The sequence below is a fragment of the Cavia porcellus genome, unplaced genomic scaffold (genome assembly GCF_034190915.1).
Source record: "Cavia porcellus strain 051 isolate PalLab524CR breed Dunkin Hartley unplaced genomic scaffold, mCavPor4.1 scaffold_28, whole genome shotgun sequence".
Taxonomy (NCBI): Eukaryota; Metazoa; Chordata; class Mammalia; order Rodentia; family Caviidae; genus Cavia; species Cavia porcellus.
In genome coordinates, this window is record NW_026947511.1 from 9,918,584 (window position 1) to 9,943,522 (window position 24,939).

At 34.2% G+C, this 24,939-nt stretch overlaps 1 protein-coding gene across 3 annotated transcripts in view; it reads right to left on the reverse strand.

Moving 5' to 3' along the window:
* Lipk (lipase family member K) overlaps window positions 1-14,496 on the reverse strand; it is a 23,172-nt gene extending 8,676 nt beyond the window's left edge. For 2 of the 3 annotated variants that reach the window (XM_063239494.1, XM_063239493.1), the window contains exons 1-6: window positions 14,019-14,496; window positions 9,310-9,385; window positions 4,519-4,634; window positions 3,369-3,486; window positions 1,135-1,333; window positions 194-303 (exon numbers count right to left, since the gene is read on the reverse strand). In XM_063239494.1, the coding sequence (XP_063095564.1) occupies window positions 194-303; window positions 1,135-1,333; window positions 3,369-3,486; window positions 4,519-4,623 (532 nt within the window). In that variant the 5' untranslated portion in view covers window positions 4,624-4,634; window positions 9,310-9,385; window positions 14,019-14,496. The remainder of the gene's footprint in view (window positions 1-193; window positions 304-1,134; window positions 1,334-3,368; window positions 3,487-4,518; window positions 4,635-9,309; window positions 9,386-14,018) is intronic. The other variant, XM_013157020.3, reaches the window with a different exon arrangement.
* Between the last annotated feature and the right edge of the window lie 10,443 nt (window positions 14,497-24,939).

Genomic DNA, 24,939 nt, shown 5'->3' on the forward strand with positions numbered 1-24,939 from the left:
GGGGTACACAAATGAATAAATGAATATTCTTTCTTTTAGGCCTATCTAACAACCTGCTACTATCATCTTTGTTTTGTTTACGGTTCTGAAACCACCCATGGAGAATGGTTTGCTGATTAAAGTACAGAAAGAAATGATCCCTTCCATAGAAATGGAAGCACTAATGTTCTGATCACATCTGCCCCAAACACACCTATGGTGGTCCCCTGAGAGTGGCCCACGTAGAAGAGCTGCTCTTGTCCGGTTTTCTTTGTGATTAAATCAAATGTGTCTGGAAGGTCATATTTAGCCATCTCATCCAAACTGTTGAATAAGAGAAACAACATTGGAAAAGACATGTTACTGTTAGGCCTGCGGTATTCATTTCAGACATAGGTATTTACTTCTGTTAATATGAGACTAGAGTTAATATCTGAACAACTTGTCAGGCTGTCACTTTAATAGCAAGAAACAACAGTTTTAAGAAACTACAATCCAGAAAATTACAATTTGTAAATCCTACTAATACTTTTCTTATAAGGCTACTTATGCTTAATTTAATCCTATAGATGTTCTCAATCTCTTTTGAAAAAAGTTTTTGCAGTGCTTTTCCAAAACACATACTTTCAGACCTCACACTGAACTGTATCAGAATTCCCAAGGAAGAGCTCTGGTAATCTGCAGATTTATCAGTGGCCTCAGGTGCTTGAGATTCAATGTGAAGTTTAGGAAACACTCAGGAAATTATCTTGTCCTTTGCAATATTACAATGACATAATCACCCTGGGGTGTGGAATTAAGAAATACCAATGACTTCCAGAAGACAGGAAGGAGGTTAAGGAACAAGTCGCTTTGCTGATCTCTAAGGCATGCTTCTTAGCTACTATGTAAGTGTATGGATATTTCCTCTGTGGCTGAGTAGGTCACGTTTCTGAAGTAGACAGCACTTTCAGGCTCTGTGGCGGTAGCACTGAGCTCTTTACGCATTCTGAGGTCAGGACATACCCACACCACAGAAGAAGTGAACTCTGAAAACAAACAGCGGTGCTACAAAGAGGACATCTCATCAGAGCTTGAACAGAGGAAGAAACTGGGTGTTTATGCAAACAAATGAGCAAAGCTCACACTTCGCACTTACTTACAGGTACTTCTTACCTGAAAGCCCAGAATGCTGATGATTTGGGTGACAGTTTCAGGTGCTTTCTAGACCAGGTGTTTCCTCGACTGTTCCCCAACCACACATCATAACAATTGTCTGCTAGAAGGAAAGCCAAGCTGTTGTTGGGCAGGTTGCAAATCCAGTCACTGGCAGATGCAGACAAGCCGTGATGCAAATATACAACAGGCTTTGGAGCTGCAAAACAAATAACAAGAATTCCATGTCTGAACTTCCTCAGAGGCCACACGGGTATCTTTTTTTTTTTTTTTTTTTTTTTTTTAAACTGACTTGCGATAGTACAAAAAGACGTTAAGAGATAAAATTTGTTGCCAGGAAAATCTGGGGTATGGTCTTTTCACTTCAGCAAGTAATCTATCTTCTTTATGTCTTATGTTTCTCATTTATAAAATTGAGTCATACATGATGTACTGTGTAAGTTCTGGAGTCAAATCATCCTTGTTCAAAATCCATTTTGCCATATATAAACCCTTTTCTGGCTAATTTCTCTGTGCAATGGAAAAGAGTAATAGATTCTGTCTCTTAGGCTAATTAGAAGAATTCAGTGACTTAAAATATATAATGTGAAAGACCTTCTAGCTAGTAAATAGTAGTTTATTACTATTATTCATATTAATAGCACTTTCCTTCTGACAAAACATTTAGAAAACTTTAAAGATTTTTTCAAAATAATAAGAATGGTTATAAAATTGCCATTTGTTGAATGTTTACGGAGTCCTGGGTACTATGATAGATTTTATAGACATGCGTCATTTTATTGGAATTGTTACAAAACAATACAATGTTGTAGATAGGATTTCATACAATATGTTAATATGATCTAGAAATCCTACTCCCAATGTAGAATTAGAATATTTTAGCTATGGAAATAAAATAAGGAAACTGGTATGTGGCATTGAAAAAAAGAAAGAATGAAAGAAACTGATTGGATTTTTCTTCTTCCTTGTAAATGGTTTTCGAAGCTGTGTTGGTACCTCCAAACCCAACAGTAGGTCACTTGTAGAACTGGAATAGTGCTCCTGACCTGAATTTCAGAGAGACATCAGCCTTCTAGAAGCAAGGAATTGAGTCTATGCATTTTCCATATTATGGAGTAAAGAGGAAAGAAGAGCTCTTTGTAACTCTCCCAAAGTTAAGCCCTGCACCATAGTTCCTAGTGTCTCTTTAATCTGAGGCCTCAGAGAGCTTCTCAGAATAGAGATTTCTACTTGGTGCATTTTGACAACTATGTGGCAGCAATGAGAAATGAAAAGTTCAGGGAGATTTAAAATATTCTCATGAATATTTACAAAAGCAATGTAGTTATGGCAAATGATTGGTTCTATAAAGTCAGCAATAGCATTATAGTTTTGTCTCTTAAAAAAGATATATTTTTATTTAACTCTTCTGCTGTTAAGAGGTTTTGTGTTACAATATGCCAATGAAGAAAAAGAGCTAAGAAATGAGGGGAAAAAGTAAATTGCTTCTATCACATGGTTCACTCTTTTTTTCCCCCTCTAGATAGGAACCTGTATTGTAGGAAGCTAGAAATGGTTCTTTAATGAAGCTTAAACATAGAATTAGCAGAATCCTATTTATCTTAAAAAATAACATTGGCTGATGGAGAAGTGATTACATGTGGATTAATATGAATTAGCAGGCATTGTAGTAGTTGAAGAAACTTTGTCCCAACATGTATTTGAGCTTTAATACTGAGAGAAGCTTTCCGAATAGAGAGAAATTTAAGACAAAAATGGGAAATTTTTGTGACTAGCAGCATACAGGGAGAGAAAAGATAGTATCAAGAATGACTCCTGGGGCTGGGGATTTAGCTCAGCGGCATAAGCGCCTGCCTTGCAAGCAGGCAGTCGTGAGTTCGATCCCTGGTACCAATAAAAAGGAAAAAGACAAAAAAAAAAAAAAAAAAAAAAAAAAAAAAAAAAAAAGAATGACTCCTAGCTCTCTGGTTTTCAAACCTTTACAGTGGTATCAGTAGAGTAAGAACACATTTTCTTGTGTTTTCTGTGTTTGAAAGGTGAAAAGGAGAGACAAAAGAAAATATATGAAAATAATTTAAAACATCAAAGAGTTATGCAAATTAGAGGTAGAATTTACCTTCTAAAGGAAGGAACTGCAACTTATTTGAGAAAAATAAGTGTCCTGCTGCCATGAGGTTTTCTAGGCATCTGTGCTTGAAATATTTTTGTTCATTTCATAACAAAATAAATCATACCTGTTTTCTCTGGGCATCCTCTTCCATAAGGAATCCTGTAAGTTCCAAGGATATAGCCATCTTTTGTCACAATATCATACTTTTCATAAGGATAACCCCAATAGGAAATAATCTGGCTCTGAAACAAGGAGAGAATGCTCTGATGATGTAATCTCTTGTTCTTTCACATGCACTGCAATATACTGTTTGACACTGTAAACTTCTCTTTTTTGATCTATGGGTTAGGACAGCAAATACTTGGAAAAGGAAGGTTGAGGAGGATTCCTGGAAAGGGCGGCATGCAACGGCATAGGCAAGACACTTAGGGTGTGTACATAAGGAAGAGGGAAATCTGTGTCTAACTGCTGTCTTCTGCATAGAAATTGTATCCCTTGTCTAATCCTTATTAAAGCTCTTTGAGATAGAATTGCACTTATTTTTACAGTTCAGAAAATAGTTCAAGAAGATTAGCAATTTGTCCAAGGAGGAGATAAAGAAAAGATTAATGATAAAGGGAAGTTAGCTCTAAAGACTAAATCTTTCTCCCAAGATTATGCATTTACCCATGTCAGGAAGACAGATGCATGCATAATTTATGAGGCCACACAAAGCAGTGTTTAAAAGTCCAGATTCAAGAAACAGACTGTAAGCCATTGAATTCTTGCTTCTCTTATTAGCTATGTCTCTATGGAGAGTTTCTTAACCTGTTTATGTTCATTTTACTGCTGAAGATAACAATAGAGGGAAAATAATTGTGACTAAGCCACGGAAATCAGTCCTGGTCGGTTAACCAAAATGGTAAACCGGTATATCTCACAAACGACCAAACCAAAACCAGCAAGCAACTAAATAGAAAAAACCCTTCTGTACCAAAAGCCTCACGAGTAACTCAAGAATACAGGTGTCATCAGTGTTGGCTCATGAATCCTTCTGTTCAGTAACTCTGCGCTGGATGGTAGCTCAGTCTGCCAACATATGGAATATTTCTGCTCCAGTTTGGAACAGAGCTATCGTTTCTTGCATGCTAGCCATGCCAAGAAACAGAGAGGAAGCACAAATTTAGCCGCTGGTAGAATTGCTGAAAGTTAGAAACCTCCAGTCTATCTAACATCACGACTACTTAACAATTCCTTATGGTAGTGGATTTTTTTCCCCTCAGTGTATGACTTACAATGTTCATATTAGCTTCAGGGTTTGTGCTTCTTCTTTGCTTATCATAACCATATATAGGTCCAAGGAGAAGCATCCAACATGCTGCTGCTAAAAGCTGCCACATTTGGAGTTGACCTGGGAAAGAAATGTGAGTGTATTTTTCACCAGACAGAAATGCCACAGGATGCAATCTGGTGTGAGCTTTTTAGAACATTGCTGTGGGAGAGATCAGAAACATACTTTTAGGTTGTGTTCACAAGTAACACACTGAACTCTCAGGACTTATTTCATGAAAAATATCTAAAATGATGACTTTTTTTATTAAGAAAAGAAGACACAAAGGGAGGAGAGAAGAACAATCAAGTCTTTTAGCAGATAGCTGGAAAGACAAAAGAAATAAACAATTTGTAGAAGAAGAAATATAATGGCCCATAGTAACAGCACATTTAAAATCTCCAGTATCACCTTTGTTGTTTAGCTTCTGTTTTTCGTGGTGATAGGGAGTAAACCCAAGCATTATACATGCTAAACAAGTGCTCTAACATTGAGCTACACCTTTGACTGACAGATACTTTTTGTTTTGTTTTTTCCTTCCCTGAAGGTAAGAGCAAGTATCAGCAAAATCGTTATAGAAAGAAATGTATTACCATGTCATGCAAGTTCAAAAATAATTGGCATCTTGGTTCTGTAATCTTATTTCTGGAAATTCATCTAAAATAAAAATTAAGTGTGTACAAGCATGGTATATAAAATTATTTTTATATCTTAATACAGTAAAATTTTCCAAAATAAATATTGGCCTAATAAGTTAAGGGTGAAAAAGAATAGAATTATTGAGTCATCAAGTTTTATGTGTGACACATGAAATATACTGCAAAATATTAAGAGAAATTAGAATGTAAATTGTGCACTTTTTTGCATTCATTAATGAAACAAACCGCAGGGGAAAAGACTACACAATAGTTTTAATTTTAGTTATATCTAGACAGTGGTTGTTTAGAAGGTTATCTTTTTTAAAGTTTTTTCCATACTTTCTGTACTTTTCTGTGTTCAGTATTACCTTATCATATGAGAGAAGTTATTACTGTAACAGAAAATTTTTAAATTTATAAAAATTATGGAGGTAAACTATGATGTATGATACCCATTTTCCTTTGAAACTGCAAAACTTTAACAGTAAATAGTGAACAAATAACCCAACCACTTTGCAAAAATAATAGAGGGGGACATTTTTCAGGAAAACTTCCATTTACTGCTGTCTCTGTAAGATACAGAACTTCAAATTATGTAAAAAATTCATTCTATCTACCAATCTGTTCTGGTTTGTACCCCAGTATGAGGGTGATGGTAAACCTCATACTATAGGAAATGGAGGAGTTTTCATACAGTGCTTTCTTTATTTTAAGTTTCATAGATTTGGCTTGGATTTTGCTGAAGTCACACTCTCTATTAGATTATATGTGTTTATATATTTTTATATAATTAATGTACTTAATAGAATATGAATTATACATTAAATATATAATCTCACACTACTATGTAGACATACAAGTTAATATAGCTGGATTCTGGTACATAAACATGACAATGACTATACCATCAACAATGGCAGTATTTATTAATACAAGTGGCACTATATATTGAACATCTATTATGTGCCTAATAATGAGTCAGACATTCCTTGCCTCATTTTATCCTCAAAAAATCCCAAAGGAATAAAGATATTATTTTTATTTTATTTCAGTGAAACTGGGTGCTACAAAGGTCAAGTAATTCGTTTGAGGTCAATTCATAGTCATGAAGGCTTAAACTGACCTTTGGTTGCCTGTAAGGAAATCCTGTATATTTTAACTACTTAGTTCATTTTGAGTAGATTTACTAAGGCATCCTGGATACTGTCTGATTGTTTTTCTCAGTGTGTCCAGTAGACCACAAGGAATGTAATAATCATAACCATCATGATAATCATCATAACAATGAAGGTTTTTAGACTCCACCAAAGCCAAACTGAATGAAAATCTATTATAGGATTTGTTTTAGGAACTGACTCAGATATCTGCATTTTAAATCATCTTAAAAGTGGTTCATACACATTCCAAAGTTTGAAAACTCCTAAGGAAAATAGTTTTATATTCATTTTTTTCTCTAAGACCTAACATGGAGATTTTTATAAATGTTTATCAAATAAATGGAAGTCTGAGAAGTAAATAAATACATCATTAATCTTAGTGACTAGTCCAGATACACTCACTAGTTTGTATGTTACCTGTCTTACTTGGCATCAGTCCACAATACCTCATCTGTTTCTCTTTGACTATAACTTTGAAAGCTGATTATGTCTCTAATTCAGGACTGTATCTACAGCATAGTAGGGAAATTTTTAAAAATTGATCTTCTCTTTCAAGGGATTGACAATATAGGTGCTCTTATTTCTACTAAGCATTTTGAGACTTTAACAGTTGAAATCATTTAACAGGTGAACCTAGGTCATCTAGGGCAGAGGAGATTTAACTCTCTTTTGAAATGACCATGCTGGAGATCCTGTGAGGGCTAGTAATGGTAGAGGTGAAGAGGGCTCGCTACGTGGCTAGCACACTATGCTGCCTGTAGGGACAGTGCCACAAGGAGTGGTACAAGAAGGTATTAGTCATGACAGGCTGTCTTTTGCAGCTGTGACACAGACCCCATCAGTCACTTTGTTTTAATCCTCTGTGTAATGGCTTAGGATACAGAAGGGCAACACACCTAGGCAGAAAGAGACTGTGCTCTATTTTGTAAGCAGTGGCATGTCCAGTACTAACATTAATTTCAGGCACCTCTCACCATGATATACTTTAGCCTATCTGGGCCTCACAGTGGTAACTGTAATTGTTTGGTTAATATGCCAGGTTGTGGTCTCTCTCTATAATGATATTCCAACAGTCCTCATTCTTTGACCTGCTTCTGTGCAGTTTCCTGATGAATATTATGTTCACGTTGTATCTTACTGACCTAATGCTGCTTTACACTACAGTGTAGAGAGATACTAAACTAAGAAAAGAACAGTTATTATGATTTCTAGGATAGTCTGTTTTTGAAGGTGAGATTTATGACCTCTGATACCCAGATTAAATCAATATGGATTATGATAGATATAATCTATAGTGAGCTATATTGATTTATCATTCTAAGTCAGCATTTCATATTGCCATATAAAAAGTAATTCCCATGGATATTTGTAAAGAAGGCCTCATGTACAAGTAAATATTAAACTACATATATAAATATAAATGCATATTTTACATATGACTTGACTGGATAATCATATTAACAACTATAAACATAGTTTAGTTGGAGAATTTTAACTTACATTTTCGTAGTTAAGGCTCAGGAAAATCCTGCAACCAAGATACTAATTAATTTTGTTTAATTAATTTTTCTACTGTCTTATTCACTCGTATTTTTATTGTTTGAATGATACCAATTAAACATTCAATGACTTGCTTTTTCCAAGGAACATAGTGAATAAATACTGCTTTGATGATTATTTCTTTTTCTATTCACTGTAGTGCTATATGCACAAACAAACCTGTATCACAGAGGAAAGGTTGAAGAGATGCAAATAGACAAAAATCAGACCTTAGTCTTTCAAAAGTTTCTTCATGTAGAGATGCCTGTTGCACTCTTAGGCAAATTTGGCTGGAAAACAGATACTATCAGGAGTATGATCACTAAGACTCTCCCATTGCTCAGACTTCTCTAAGACTGGCTGTAGGTTTTCATCTACTTACTGCAGCCAGTGGGAGCGGTGAAACTTTTAAAGGAATACTGAACTAATACATTTTTCAGCTCATATTGTATTTAAATATTTTACATCAAATGGGCAAGTAGCTTTCATAAGAAATGCCTTTTGCACTGACGGATGTACCTTGTTGATAGAATCTAAGAAGGCAATTTCTCAACAAAAGATGATAAAAAGTAATGGAAACTTTCATTCTGTGTTTTTCATTGCCCTAAAACAAGAACTGTCAGGCTCATCCCACAGACATTCACCATTTAGGGATCATAGAAGTTTTATTTTGGTCTCTTTGGGAATGCCTTTTGGTTCCACAGTAAAAATTGATACTAAGTTTGAAAATTTTCCTCTTGCTCTTTCTGTGGGAAAATTGAATCACAAGTGGAAGAAATCATGATTGAAAAAACTGAATTGTATCAATTGAATCACAATTGGAAGAAATAGAACACTGAAGATGCTAGTTGCCAATGACCAAATACCGAACTTTTGAATTGAAGACTTCTATGATTGAAAAAGAATTTAGAGAGCCCTTACCTTAGGCAATGACCTCATTAATATTTAAGGAAAAATCAAAAAAAGTAACACTTTTTTTTCAGTAGTTCTGTCAGACAAAAGATTAACTGGAATATCAAATTACTGGAAATAATCTATGCATCTATTAGTATTAGAATAGATATGCAATTGTGTTATATGAGAGAAATCTCACTGACACATTTAACTGAATGTGTAAATCTCACAAACATGCTGAGTAAAAGAGGCAAAATCCAAAAGACTGTGTACTCCACAGTTCCATTTCTGTGAAGATGAAGAAAAGATAAAACTAATGAATAGAAATACAATTGTTTGCTTGGTGATGAGGTCTTAATTGTTAAGAGTTATCAGATCCTAAAATTAAGATCCGTACACGTTACCAAATGTAATCACATCCCACATATAAAGAAATGAGAAACTACGCAGCAAAGCAGGTGTTTGAAATGATTTCTAGTGCTGGCACAAATTAGTGCAACTTCTTTAAAAATGTATTTCTTTACTTACTAATTTACTGGAAGTTTTTCTTTTTTATACTGTAGATTGGACCCAGGGCCTTTGCACCAAACTATATCACCAGCCCCTATTAAAAAAAAATATTTTGAGCAAATTGTTAAATTAAAAAGTTGCAGAGGGTAGGTTCAAACTTGCAATCCTCCTGCCTCAGCCTCCCAGAATGCTGGGATACTAGGCATGTTCTGCTGTGCCTGACTTAGATATATCAGAATTTAAAAAAAATATCGTATCTTATATCCCAGAAGCTCCACTCAATAAATTTATACTAAGGTAAAAATTCTCAATTTGGAAGTGAGGGAAAATCTTTTTTTTACAAGTTTGTATTTATTCTTATTTTTAAATAAAAATTTAAAACTTTTTAATTATAAAACCTATGCTTAAACTATATTAATTGAATTATATAGACAAAACCATTATTTATTAAGGCAATATAATGGAAAGAAAACATAGTCATAATGTTGTTATTGAATGAGAAGAAAAATACATACCAGTAGTAATCATAACAGGGTATATGATCATTTTCAAAAACCACATAGACATTTAAATAATTTTTTAAAAATCAGGTTCAAGATCTTTGAATCTCATGCACATTCTTTCGCAGTATGAATCTAGTCTAAGAACCTCAGCCTTTCAACAGGTATGTTTCTTCAAATTTCACAAAAGCAAGGCCCAACTCTCTTCTTTCATGAGTCTCACCATGGTGAATTGTTCTAGGATATAAAATCTGCTGGGACTCCCTAACAAATAGTTGATAATATTGACACTGGGAAAGGAAATGACCATACTAAAGTAATAATTTTTGTAAGGATGATTAACCTTTGCAAATCAGATAATTTCTAGTTGTTTGTTATAAAAAATGAGAAAGACCTACTTTCCTTGCTAGCAGATAGATCATAAAAATATTCTTTTTGTTGTATCATTATATGATTTTCAGGGCAGAACTTCAAAAAGAGTTGAAAGAACTGAAAGGGATCATACAAGCTAAATTTCTCAGTACTTAACATCCACTAAAAAATGGAAATGATTGATAATAAATTTTATCTCATGCCAATATAAAATCTTCAGTGGATGCAGAATTAGAAGATGTATTGCTAACAGACTTTTACTTTTAACGTTTATGTATTAAACTTCAAACACATTTGTGATTCTTTGGATTAATTCTATACTAGTAAAGTTAAGATGAAAAACCATTTAAAAATTAAAAGAAAACGCAACTTCATAGTCTCAAGAAATGGAAAAATTTAAATACTAATGTATATGCACTTCTTAGTTGCAGAGAAGAATCAATTTATTAATAAAAGACTTATACCAATACCTTTATATTAGCATATAATTTCTAGGGATAGATAAAATAGAATGCAAATATGAATTCATGGAGAAAAATAAAAAATCTACTTCAATTCATTAAATAAGGAAAGGTTTTTCAATGAATGATCTTAGGTATTATTCTATTTGAGTGATTGAAAAAAACTGTAACAATTTTATTTTAAACTACTAATATCTAATGCACTGTAAAATTCATGGTTAAAAAATATTTAAAATTATGACACAAATTTCATATATGTATATCAACCTAAAAGTTGACAAGCAGTTGAGAGTTTTGCAAAATGTGGGTTTAGAAGAGCAAAAACAAATTTTAAGAAACTTTCATATTGTATTATTAAAATTTCATTTTTAAAATTTCTTCTGAGATGAATACACACTTCTCAGATGAAATGCAAATGCAAATAAATATATGGAAAATGTCCAATAGCATTGGTCATTTGAGAAATGCAAATTAAAACAACAGTGAGATTCCACTTCACCCCAGAAAGAATGGCTATTATCAAAAACTCATCCAACAACAAATGCTTGTGTGACTGTGGGGAAAAAAGAATCCTTCTTCACTGTTGGTAGGCTGTAGACTAGTGCAACTACTGGGGAAATCAGTGTAGAGAAATCTAGGATTTGAAGTTCCATTTGACCTAGCTATTCCCCTTCTGGGTATTTTTCCAAAAGAATTGAAAACATCATACCACAGCAATGATCTGCACCTGTGTTTTTAGCAGCACAATTTGTAATAGCTAAATTTTGTAAATATCCATCAATAAAGGAATGGATAAAATGATGTGGCATGTTTATATAATGCAGTATTACTCAGCTATAAAGAAAGACAAATGCAAGTCTTTTATAAGTAAATGCGTACAAATAGAAACCATACTCATGAGTGAAACAAATCATACTAGCATGTGTAAACATCATAATATCTCCCTAGCATAAGAAACTGAAAGAGTAAATAAGATACAAAAGATGCAATAGATATTGTGAAAGGGAAAGAAACTGCTCAAAAGGAAAGAACAATGATGGGGGAAAAGAGAAAAGAAGGAAGGGGGGAATTATATACATAATTGTACTGCTCATTCTATTAGTCTATTGAAAGGAACAGTTTGTGATTACATTGTTTGATCAATTTTGCATGCCTATATCTGGTAATCCGAGCAACTATTTTTTTTTAAACTAAGCATCTATTCTGAAAACAACAATATACTAACCACTGTTAATTTCCTATCATCTTGGTTTGAACTTCTGTATTGTTTTCATTGTTTTCTTATTTTCTTTACAATAAAAAATTCTCCAGAATAAACAAACAATTAACTGTTATTGTTAGAAAGACTGGAAGGGTTACTCCATAGTGATAATGTTATATTTGGCTCCTGGGGTTAAACTTCTTTCCTCTTCTGCTGATTTACCTTTTGGTTCTATATTTTCTTTAATACTTTTTATTAGCTTGAATATCTTTGATAATAAAAATATAGGTATGACATTTAGAAATAATTATGTATAAATTTAAACTCTGATGGAGGTCCTAGGAGTCTTGCTACTGAGCTCCCCAGGCTTGGAATTTTCACCTTGTAATAATCATTTCAGCAGTTCCACACATTTTGTGTATTACTGGATTTTTTGAAATAATTCAAATGATTGGGTTTGCTAGAAGATTGTTGTCTATCAATTAGAATGATTTGACATCTGCAACATTTTCCTATTTTTTGACATTTTTCAATCTAAAGCGAATTTAATGTATGCAAAATTTAGGTACTGATTGAACCCATCTCTGTGTCTCATGAAGTGCTTATATTCTATTCTTTTATTGAAACCAATAACTCACATTTGACATAATTATAAGTAATAAAGTTAATCAGAATCTCTACCTAAGTTGCTTTACTCTATATTGATCTGCTCATAGATTGAAAGGCAGTGAAGCGGGTAAAAGTGAGAAGGTTATTAACAGGAAATGAAAGGAATTCTTTATGCAACAGGATGTCCAGGCCTACAGATTACAGCTTCGAGGCTAAGCACTTTTGAAAAAATGAGGTGGTTTACTAGGTAACTTTGACATGATCTTCAAATAGACTGAGAGATCAGAAACTCTTAGAGGCAGTAGAAGTCATGGTAGATTAATCCTCCAATTTGGTTCCACACTGTCATTTTTCCAGCCTGAAGTGCTAAGCGTGCTAGAGGATCTAAATTTTTAACTGACTTATTTTCTCATAGATTAAAAAATGTCTGATAAGAGTAATCTTATTTCTAGAAACAAAATAAATAAGTAATTATTTTAAAAACTGGTTTTTGACCATAGAACTGCAGAACAGCTCTAATCTTTCTATTTCTAGGAAGGATATTCTAGAAAGAACATTCATCTATCAAACTGGTTCACGCTTATCTCCATAGTTTCTATAGTGCAGGTCTTCAATTAGGAGTGTTAAGAGAGAATGTTAGGCTTAAATTATAATCTCCATTAACGTGAAACAGTTTTTCATTTCTCACCCAATAAGTCTAATTCTTACAAAGAAGAAGAAAAGAAGAAGAATGCATCCTTCATAAATTATCAGAAGGAGGTTCATAATTTCCCTAAGCAGAGAGATCAGTGTCATCAGTCAGTGGGCGTTTTCTTGTAGATGATTCTGGTTATAAAAAAAGAATATTCGTGCTTAAGTTTATTGAAACAAGACAATGAAGAACTTTTTTAAAATGCTAATCAGAACAGGGCATATGAAACCTGTAATCCCAAACTGGGCAGTTTAGCAATTTAGCAAGACCCTGTCTCAAAATAAAAGATAACAGAGTTGGGAATATAACTTAGTGCAAAGGTCCTGGTTTCAATTCCCAGTGCTTAAAAAAAATCACCGGTTTTTAAAACATTATGCAAACAATACAGTATCTTTACAACTGAAAAGAAAATCTGGACATCAGAATGTTTTGCTCTCTACAGTATTTTTCTATTTTATGACATTTTCAATCTACTAAATAAACAAATTTTAGTAATTACCTTGAAACTATCTCGGTATCTCATGAAGCTCTTGTATTCTAATCTTTTATTAAAGCCAGTGACTCACATTTAACCCAATTAAATGTAGTAGGTCCAGCTATCAGCTTGTGATGCCTCCTATATATTTGCATAAATATAGTGATATTTGGTTTCTGCCTGCTTTTTAAATGCTGCAGCTTTCTGAAAGAGAAAGCTCATCGAGAAATGCCTAGAGAGCTGTGCAATGTAACCTCACCTTCCTCAGTGACCATTGTATAGTCTTTCTATTTCTTGCTTAACTTGAGAGACTCAAATCATGGCATCTCATTAAGATTTAAAGTCTAACCCTCAACAGGTTTCCCGTGTCTCCTAGATATACTACAACCCAGTCCCTGTAAATAGATTAAGTTCTTACCAGATCTATCAGTTCTTTGGAAGTCTGTCTTCAAGTCCCGAGGACTTCACGCTGATTCCAGCTCCTTGCAGAGATGTCTGTCAGTAGAACGTGCTTTCTTCTAAATGGTTCAGATGATGTTGCAACCAGAAATTTCTCAACTGAGGGCAGATTAATCATGGCTTTAAATATAATGGATGCTGCCAGGCAGTCTTGTTAGGTAAGTTCTTAGCCAGTGATGACAAGACAGTGATAATGGAACTAAAATCCCTGCTCCTGCCACTCCAGTCCTTGAGTTCTATGCCTCAAGGATCAGCTGAATTGGGAGCTTCTCGACAGAGTAGAGATGCTGTGCTCAGAAAATAATTTTACACCCAAAGATGGTTTCAATGAACCCATCGTACAAGCATCTCTGGGAAGTGTCTCATCCCTCTCTACTCACTTGCCAGCACAGCTAGTGCTATTACCAAGTCCTAGCTACTGCTTTCTTCTTTCCCACCCTAATTTCGATGTTGAGTAGTGCAACAAACAGAACATTTTGTCTTTCCTAGATAGTGTCATAGTCCAGATGTCTAGTCAGTCACAGGCAAAGCAAAACAAAACAAAGAAGCTTTTTCTTCTCTCTAAACAGACTTTTTCCTTTCATTGCCCGTAAGCTGTGTCTGTACTGGATAGACCTTTGTGTATTACAGAACCTATAAGGAATTTAAGAACAATGTACATTTCTATTTGCAGTCAAGTCCTCTTTTATTATGAAAAATTGCAAAGGTATAGGTCTTATTTGACTACTCCAAAAGAATCAAACTTCTAAAATGATTCCCAACTACCATTTTATATATCTTTCTGCCATCTTTAGAGGAAGACTATTCCTGAAAGAATTCCTGAATCTTCATCCTTGGTCCAGACATGTCTACAGACACACAGATCATAAGAGAGGGCTGGAAACGCATTTGATTCAGACCCTGAACTTTAGCCAAGAAGGGAGAACTTGGTGGCATGACGAAGGTTCAAGTATTTTCAAGATTTTTTGGATTATATCCATTGGTAATTACACAGGAGTCAGTCCTATCAGAAATTATAGTTGAAACTGGCTCTGTTTTGCTTACTAGCTTCAGAGATTTTATTAAATTTCTTTAATATTTACTTGAATTACTAGAAAAGTTTTATATTCCTACTCTTTTCTTGGCCTGAAGCTGTAACTCAGGGAAAGCCCTCTACCACTGAGCTATATCCTCACTCAATTTGTGTGCGCAGGTAGGGGTGTGTGTGAGTGTGTGTGTGTGTGTGTGTATGTGTGTGTGTATGTGTGTGTGTATGTGACACTGAGGATTGACCCCAGGGCATCCACCCAAAACTACACCCTCAACTATTTATATTTATTTCTTTATTTTTATTTTGAAATAAGTTCTTCCTAAGTCACTGGACTTCCCAGACTGAGCTCAGCCTCCCGGAAGGCTAGGATTGCAGATTTGTGCCACCATACCTGGTTTATATGTCTATATTTTGCAGCAGAATATTACTTACAAAATAGTGTGCCCTAATAGTGTGACTCTGAAAATAAAGGGACTGAAAAGATAGGCCATGTGTTGGCCATACAGTAATTCCCTCTTATCTGAAGTTTTACTTTCATAGTTTCAATTATGTGCAATCACAGCAGTCTGGTAATATTAAATGAAAAGTCCCAGAAATAAAGAATTCATTAAGTTTTACATTGTGTGCCAGTGGGTGGCACCATGAGCTCTTATGCTTTTTAGCTCTGTCAGAACCGCGAGGTGAATCATTGTTTTGTCTAAAATATCACACTGTATATGTGTCTATCTGCAGTCACCTAGTACTGGGTCTCAGGTATTTAGCCATCATGGTGTCACAGTGCTTACATTCAGGTAACACTTCTTTTACTCAGTAATGGTCCAATGCATATGAGTAGTCTGCTGGCAATTTGTTCTGCATAAGAAGAGCTGTGAAATGGTTAAGTCAACTGAAAGAGTAAAAATACAAGAAGATACTTTAAGAGAGGGAGATGGAATGAAGAGAACATATTTTTCAAGACTTTTATATGTTATATTATAATTGTTCTATTTCATTATTAGATATTGTTACTCTCTTAGCGTATGTATTTATTTATTTTTATTTTGAGACTGTGTTTTACTTTGTACCTATGTTGACCGGGCTGGGCTTGCACTTGGAATCCTCCTGTCTCAGCTTTCCAGAGTACTAGGATTGCAAAAGTTCACCACCTAGGAACAGCTTCAAACTTTATTATATGTAAGCAAGTATTTATAAAAAGATATATTTTAGTTAAACTTCAGGCTTCTACTGGAGGTCTTGGTATGTATATTATGAGGATAAAAGGGGGGCTGCTATATACCTAAACAACTAGAATCAGTCTATCCTAGAAAATATGGATATTCATGGTCAAAACAATGGAAAAAGAGTCATTTTGAGTATTATATAATTGATCTTGTACTATGATTTATACTTTGGAGTATTTTCAAACTGAATGAGTAACTCATCTATATATTATCTTTATTTGTTTATACTTATTCTAGTTTTAACATTTATGTCTGATCCTCAGTTTAATTCAAATTCCATTTTATCCTGAAATATGAGCATATCATCGTAAAGCATGTATTACTTTGCATACGTTATTTTACAAGAAGTCCCATTGTGTTTTCCACTTTTCTGATTCTTCATCATACTTTTGAGTATGACTGACTCCACTGGGTCACAACCTGAGAACATAGTATATTATGTGCTTTGTCATTTAGCGCTATGACACTGAGTTCCACAATACCTACCTTTTAACTATTGTAATCAGAATCTTAGTAAAACACGAGCTGGGGTTCTATTAGACAATAAGAACAGTGGCCCCCAAAATGGGATTGGGAAGCCCATAATGGAGCCTGCTGAGTCTTTGCCTTCCATGGTTGTCATAAAAACATCTGCCCCATGAACTTCAACTGTCTGGCACTTACCCAGGGCAGGAACAGGCAGGCCATTGGTACAAGGATATGTGGGTCCTGTGTGGGCACTGTGTGGGGACTGTGTGAACACTGCATAGATTGAATCTTAGAAGTACATATTGTCCTATAGGGTAGAGATTGCATGGCTGACACAATGGCTTGAATTTCCTCCCAAGTCTTTTAAAAGCTCTTAGAACAAGAACCTCCAGGAGTATCCTACTTAGGACACCCCTCCCCCAACAGGAGCTCTAATTCCTTGCTTTTGTACTTTTTAGATAAATGTATTTCCACCCTTCTTATTCTATCCATAAATTTACTTGCACGCTACCTCCCCTATCTTCATCACTGTGGAACATTTTAGTATCATTATCACATCCCCTATTGACAGATAATTTCACTTCTTCATGTTGTCTGCCATTACAAACACCAGGATTCATATGCCACATTATGGAATTCTTTGAGAATTTCTTTAAAGCATGCACTTAGGAATCTAGGAATGTGAGGTTTTTCTTGGTCAGATGGTAGGGTAGGTCACAGACATGTTAGCTGTACTCAGTTTAACTATGTACTGCTAGGTCATTCTGGAATAGGCTTTGTTCTCCCTCCACCAGTACCAAGAGCACCTATTTCTTCATCTACTTTGCTAATTGTGATGTAGCAAATGTCTCATCCATTAAGCTGTCACTTCTCTAATCACTGAATAAAAATTCAACCTCTGTTTATGTCTTTATTTTCACACTGAGTAGTACTTTTGGGTTGTCTTTAAATGATGTGCACTTTCAGATCACAAAATGGAAGGCAAAAAGTGCTCTTCCCTTCTCCTGTTTTACTAGTAACTTCAAGGCCTTGAGGAACAGGTTTCTCTTTTATCTAGCCTCTTGATTTGTAGGCTGGAAAGGTGGGTGTTTTATCAAGGTTTCTGTGACCCCCAAGATATTTGGTGGGGCAGGTGGAGCAGGAGAAGAAAACAGATGAACAGTTGCCTGTACCGCGTGACCAATGTGTTTACCTAGTTACTTTGCTTTCAGGAGTTGGCCAAGTCTTCAAGAGAATGGACTACTTGGAGTAAAATTGATCTGGGCCAACAACCTGCACACATTTTAAAATCTGTGCCCATAAGTCTGACTGAGGAATTTGGAGGTTAGATGCTTTTGTTTGTGTCATGATTTCTTTTGTTGGGGTTAATCAATTTTGAGTGGCTTCTGAAGTTTTCATTTTTATGGGTATGTTAGTAGAGACCTACACTATCTGTGTTTGACATTTAAGATCTTTAACCTAGGATTTGTGTGCATTGAGAACTTTTTGAAAATGCAGTGTATCTATTGGGTGGCATCTTGAATGCTAGAGTAGGTGCTATGAGTCAGAGTGAAACAATGCCCAGAATCAAAACAAAGATTAGAACTTCTTTTGCTAATGCATGTAGGAACTCATTAAGCCACGTGAGTTTTCCTAAGAAGACAGTGTTAAATTGGAAAATACTCAGGAAGTTATAAAAGCTTATTATTGACCCCAAGATATCTTTATTTATAAAATCTATCATTCTATTATGTACTGTCAAGAAAGAAAAACAATGTGAATTGTGTTTATTTGACATCATCAATTTTAAGTACATAGATATAAAATACTTTTAAAATGCATTTTGAAATCAATAAAATTCTGTTTATTGCAATGTAGGCTTATCAAATGTTTTTCAGAACTTCATATATGATTAAGACTTAGGTATGGGTTAAAACACTCACATGCTTTTAAAGTGAAATCACAGTCTACATGCCCAAAGACCTCTTCCTCTTTTAAATGTTGTAGGGACCTTATCAAAACTATGAGGAAGAGGCTCCAGATACACATGAGCCTTTAACAGTAACTGTCACCCAAACCCTGCACAACAGACATTGTGATGTCCATTTTATAGATGAAGAAACTGAAATTCAAAAAAGTTATAACATGCTTACACAACTGGCCAAAGGAGGTAAGTAATACAGTATTTAACTTCCTTTGCTATTTCACCAGGCACACAACCCCTGAATTATTGCAATTGGTAGACAATTCCACATGTTTTAACATAGGGAAATTAAGAATAAAAATGACACATATTGAAATTAAAAATACAGCTTATAATTCAGCCTAAATATGGTTTCTAAGTCACTATTGCCTATTTATAGCACTATCCAATAAAAAGTATATATACAGAGAATATACTATTCTTTCCCCTCTCTAAAATGCAGGCTAAAATTCTACTTGAATCTTTATCTCTACAGATTGGTTGTGATGATACCTGCATTTGTAGACAATATAAGATTTAGCACTTTTTAAAGAAAAAAACCTTAGAAAAACAGAATTAATATACATATTTAAGTATTGATTTTTTCAGTAAAATAATTTCATAAAATAAAAAAGAAGTTTATAATACTTAGAAAATGCAAGAGAATCTTAAATACTTAGAATTTTTACTAGTACATGTTTGTGGGACAACAGCAGTGTATTGTGGCACATTGATGCACATAGATAACACATTTAATCTTTTTATTTCTCCTGTTCTCTTTCTCCCCTCTGCCCATCTTTTGGTCCTTTTTTGATCTGTAAAAGATCTACCTCACTATTTCCTACTAGCTATCTTTTTATTTGTTCTTTAATTTATTTATACTTTGGGCTTCTCATACAAAAGAAAGCATGTGATACTTCAGATTGTGAGTCTGGCTTATTTCACTTAACATTATGGTCTCAAAATGCATCCATTTTCCTATAAATTACTAAAATTTGTCTTTATGGCAATGTGATACTCCATTATGCATCAATACATTTTATTTAGCTATTCATGTTTTAATGAACATATAAGCTTCTTCCAAGATTCAGCTACTATGAGTTCTGCTACTGTAAGTATGAATATGCATGTATCATTATACTATTGTGTCTTTTAGGAAGATGCTCAGAAGGGGACTAGCAGGGTCAAGTGAAATTTTTATTTTAAGTCCTTAGTCAAATTTAAATCAATGCTTCAAGCAGTTATGATAGCATTTCCCAAATCATGTAATGTAGAACTGTAGCCCTACAAATGGTGAATTAACAACACTTTTATGAACAGAAAAGTTAATAAACCCTTTATGTTGTGTCCGTGGAGCTTTAGATACATATTAGCCTTAAAGATGCATCTGAATGAAATAGAAAAATTTAGTGAGATATATAAATGTTCAACATCAGCTCCAGAAGCAACAGAAAGCTGAATAGATGTTAAAAAAATGTAAAAAACAGAAACAATCTCTCCATGAAAGCCATCATCATCCTTAAAGGAATTAAATAGTCTTATCAAATTATCAAAGAACAAACAGTTCTTATGCTGTCTAAACTATTACCAAGCATAAAAAGAATGTATTTTAATGCATTTGACAAACTAGAACAACCCTGATATTAAAAAAAAGACAAAATGTGACATGTTAAGGCTAAATAAAGTATGAGCAAATGTACTACTCCAAGTAATTTCTAGCTTTCCAAAGGTAAAGTAATATAATAAAATCTTTCACTATAAAAAATGCATTTCAAAAGCGAAGTGCTTAGAACACAACAAAGGCTTATGATGTGTGAATAATGGATGAAGTATTTCTCAGATGACATTATCATAGTTGACAGAATATATGGAACAAAAAGAAGCTAAGTACTTCCCTCATTCTAAACAAGAAAAGAAATTCCATGTGGATTAAGGATTTAAATATCAAACAATATAAAATCTAAAAAAACTATAGGCAAATTATTTTAGAATATTTGAGTAAGGAAGGACTTTCTGAATACAAACCAAAGAAATCTAAAATCTACTTAGAAAAATAACTTTTCCATCAACAGAAAAGCTAGGAGTTGGCCATAGAAACCAAGTGTTCTAAAACAGTGTCATGAATGTAAGAGTTACTGACAACTCCTGGCTTCTAAGGCTCTGAGCAGATTAGTCTGCATTTAATGGTAGCAAGATTAACCAGTTCTTTCCTCTTCTTCTCCAGTATTTGAAATATGCAGATGGGGAGCACTGTCTCAACTTGGATTAATAATGAATTATGCCTATGGAACAGTACAACAATATTATAAATATTTATTATTTTATGTGCTTCAATACTAAAACTATTCTAAAACATCACCCACTTTTTTTTTTTTTAAATCGGTACCAGGGATTGAACTCATGACCGCCTGCTTATAAGGCAGGTGCTTATGCCGCTGAGCTAAATCCCCAGCTCCTAACATCATCCACTTTTACCTTAGATTTATTCAGTAGATATTTTGCTTAGCCTTTACCTTTTCTCTAGGCAGTAGAAATCCAATTACAAGCAAATAAATAAATGTGTAAATGTATAGTAGACACAGCTAGCGAGGATTTGATTGTCACCATCAGTTTAACCAAGCATAACTCTTACTAACACATAAATGAGTTGTGTTTCTTAATTGTTAATATTCTTAATCTTTAATATGCAAACAAATCACATGGAGATCTTTGTTGAAGCATACATTCTAATTCTATGTATTTTAAAATGCAGATTCTAGTTCTGTTAGTTTGGGTGGAATCCACTATTCTCTGTTTCTAACCAGATTCTAGTTGACAAAGTACTACTAGGACTTGGACCAGTTTTGAGTAGGGATAAGGTTAGGATGGAAGCAACAAGAATATTTTTAAAAATTCCTAGATTTTAATTCTGATTATTTTTACTAACTGGTTGAATCTCCTCTAGTATTTTTTGACAGTAAAAACAACCATGGTAATTATAATTATGTAGCTACCGTCTATTGAATATCAATGTGGGCCAAGCACTGAGCCAAGTTTTAACCTGTATATTTCATTCTCAGTACAATCCTACAGAATAGTAATGATTTGCTTCGCTTACAAGCAGAGAAACTGTGATTGGAAAGGCTAGATGATTCATATAAAGTCTCACATCCAGTTGAGTTGGGAGTTTGCTTTTGCTTTTTCCCCAGGAGTTTCACCTTTGTAAAAATGAGGACGGAAAGCAAATGTTATGATGCATGCAATGTGCCTAGAATAGAACTTGATTTTTAGTAGATAATGAAGTAAATGTTTGTCCTCTTTGCTCTTCAGGAAGGGTCAGAAGAGATGAAATGATGAATTGACAAGAACTGAGAAAATAGAAACTCTGGGGAGCTAATGCACTCAACTCTAGTGTTTCTCCTTCCAGCTAAATATTCTCCACTTGCTGTGTGTGTGTGTGTGTGTGTGTGTGTGTGTGTGTGTGTGTGTGTGTGTGTGTGTGTAATGGGAGGAGGGATGTCACTGTATTCCACGACCACGTTCACTCCTTAGTCAAGGAATCCCATAAGACTGGTCGCCCAAAGGGCGCCCTAAACCCATGGCCTTCCCTCCTTGCCTAGTGTTTTTAGAGAGAAGAGGAAAGGAGATGAAAGGAGAGAAGAGGAGAGAAGGGAAGAGGGGAGAGGAGGAAAGGACAGATTGTAGACTCTTTATCCCAACTGCTTTTTTTCATCTCCACCCATCTCCTGCCTTTTTCTTTCCTGATTCCGGCCTCCGTAACCTTACCAACCAGATCTTTCATTCTTCTCTGATAGTTGCCTGGAGCAACTATATAGGAGGGCTGGCTTCATGTGCCAGTTTACAGATGTGTGCTTTTGTTTTTACTGAGGATCACTGTAACTAGAATGGCATTTGGAAGGGATAGATTCCAGGAACTTTCTGTAGCCTATGATTTACGAAGATTTAGGTAAACGGATGTAGGAAATCAGCCATCATGTGTAGCAGAGCTGTTCCGATCATTGTCTGGAATAACAAGCATCCCTGGGAGCTTGTGGTTAAATTCTAGATATGCTGAAGCAGGATCTCTGTAGTTGGTTCTCTGCTGGGGGTTGTCACGCATGCCAATATGAATCCAACAACAATTAATAAATTGCATATTTTTCATATTAACATGTATTGCAAGTTGCAAATAAACAATGTGTACATTAACATTTAGATGCAACTTATGATTAAATATACTCTACTGGCTTTATGAAAATGAGAAAAAAAGATGATCTACTTTCTGTTAGCAAAGGGCTGTTGATGTTGTCTCCAAGTACTTGATTGAAACAAAATCCTCCCTCTTAACCTTCTACAGCTTTAGAAAAATGATTTCTGTACATTCTCAATCAACCTAAGGAAACCACATACCTGACTGGTGACAACAGATGTGCAAAAATGCTGACTTAATGGTTTTTTACTTATCTTTGGCTTTTCACATTTTAGATTTATGTTACCTCGGTGACTCCATTTTCTCTTCAGCAAGGCAGATTGCTAATAAAGTCAATGAATACACACAGTCTAGTGCATGCTGTTCTATGTTTTCATCTTCACTTATTCACCCTCGCCAGCGCTCTTTCCTACTCAAACCTGACTAGCCAAAGTCAAAGTTCAGATTTTTAACTGTGTGTATAGCTGAAGCTTTTGCTATGATTTTCTGCATGTATTCAGTTTGGCATTGACTGATTAGATTAGTAGAGGCAATTTTCTCTCTCTCTTCAAGGTATGTTAGCAAACAACTAGTTCCACGTTAAAGAGAACTTCTGAGAAGTAATAGGTTAAGTGACATAAAAAACTATTGATTCCAACAACTTTGTTTTATTTTGATGGAATTTAATAATGTTTTCTCTTTAATCCTGAGGAATAATTTATATATTTACCAAAGGAAAGTAGGAGGGATTCTTTCTTGGAATATGTGTTATACTTCCAGAGAGTGACATGAGAATAGTGTAAAACAACACAGCTAATTTTGAAGCTTGTCTATTAATAGAGACAGTGATAAACTAAGGATGCTAATACATACCTGTAATCCCAGCATACTGGGAGGCTGAGGCAGCATTAATAATTTAACAAGATCCTGTCTCAAAATTTAAAAAAAAAAAAAGCTGATAAGGCCCCTACATTCCATCTCCAAACTGAAAAAAAGGAAGATGCAGCTATAAACTAGCAAAAACTGTGTTTATATATATATATATATATATATACTAGAAATGTATACATATATATATTAGAAAAAATCGTCTGCTTCACATTTGCAACAATACTTTGATATTGCTGGCAATTTCTTATAACAAAAGACAAAAAACTACACAATTTACTGAGAGACACAAACAACATGAAAACAAATTAAGATATTAAAACTTTTCAATACAAATTATTTTTTGAAAAGCATAAAGTTTCTTTGAGAATTATTAAAAAAGATTAATGCAGCTTTAACCAAAGTCCTGGTGAGTCTTTTTTGCAAACTCTCTAAAAATATAAATTTTACCAGAAAATTAAGGGATAACAATGTTTAAGAATATTGATTTAAAGCAGAGTAACAGGCTAGAATTTACTCAACTATATTTTTAAGTGGATTTCAAAGTTAAAATTTGTTAATGTGAATCATAAAGTAAGAATAGACCACAGGCTATAAAAGGGAACAAATAGAGCAAAACCAATTATAAAATAGCAAAATATAAATTTTAATGTATACACTAATATATATTAAAGAGTACATGATACAACAGCAAAAAATGGTAACTATTAGAGACAAAAGTGGGAAATGATTGGATATGTTGTGTTATCTAAAAGTACACTGCACTTAGCAAAAGGAACTAACACAAGACAGTCTCAAATTTTGAGTTTGTTAGAAAAAAATCCTATCTAAAATTGTCATCATAAGTCACAAATGGGGATCTGGACTCAGATCCAGCTTTGTTTAAGACTTAAGTCCTATATACAGATTTGCAATAAAGAAGAAATAATAGAAGATAAGAAAGAAATATTGAGAGAAAAGATCTTTTTTAATCAGCCCATGTTTACACATTCTACATAAAATAAACAAGATTTAAAATCACCAAGCATTTTAAAATATTTTAATAGTCAAAATCCTTGTAGTAAGAACTCAATTGCTAGTTGGAGTTTTAATTTTTAAATCATCTCACTTTTAAAATCATCTCACAGACAGTGTTGTTATCTAAGTTAATGTACCAATCTAAAA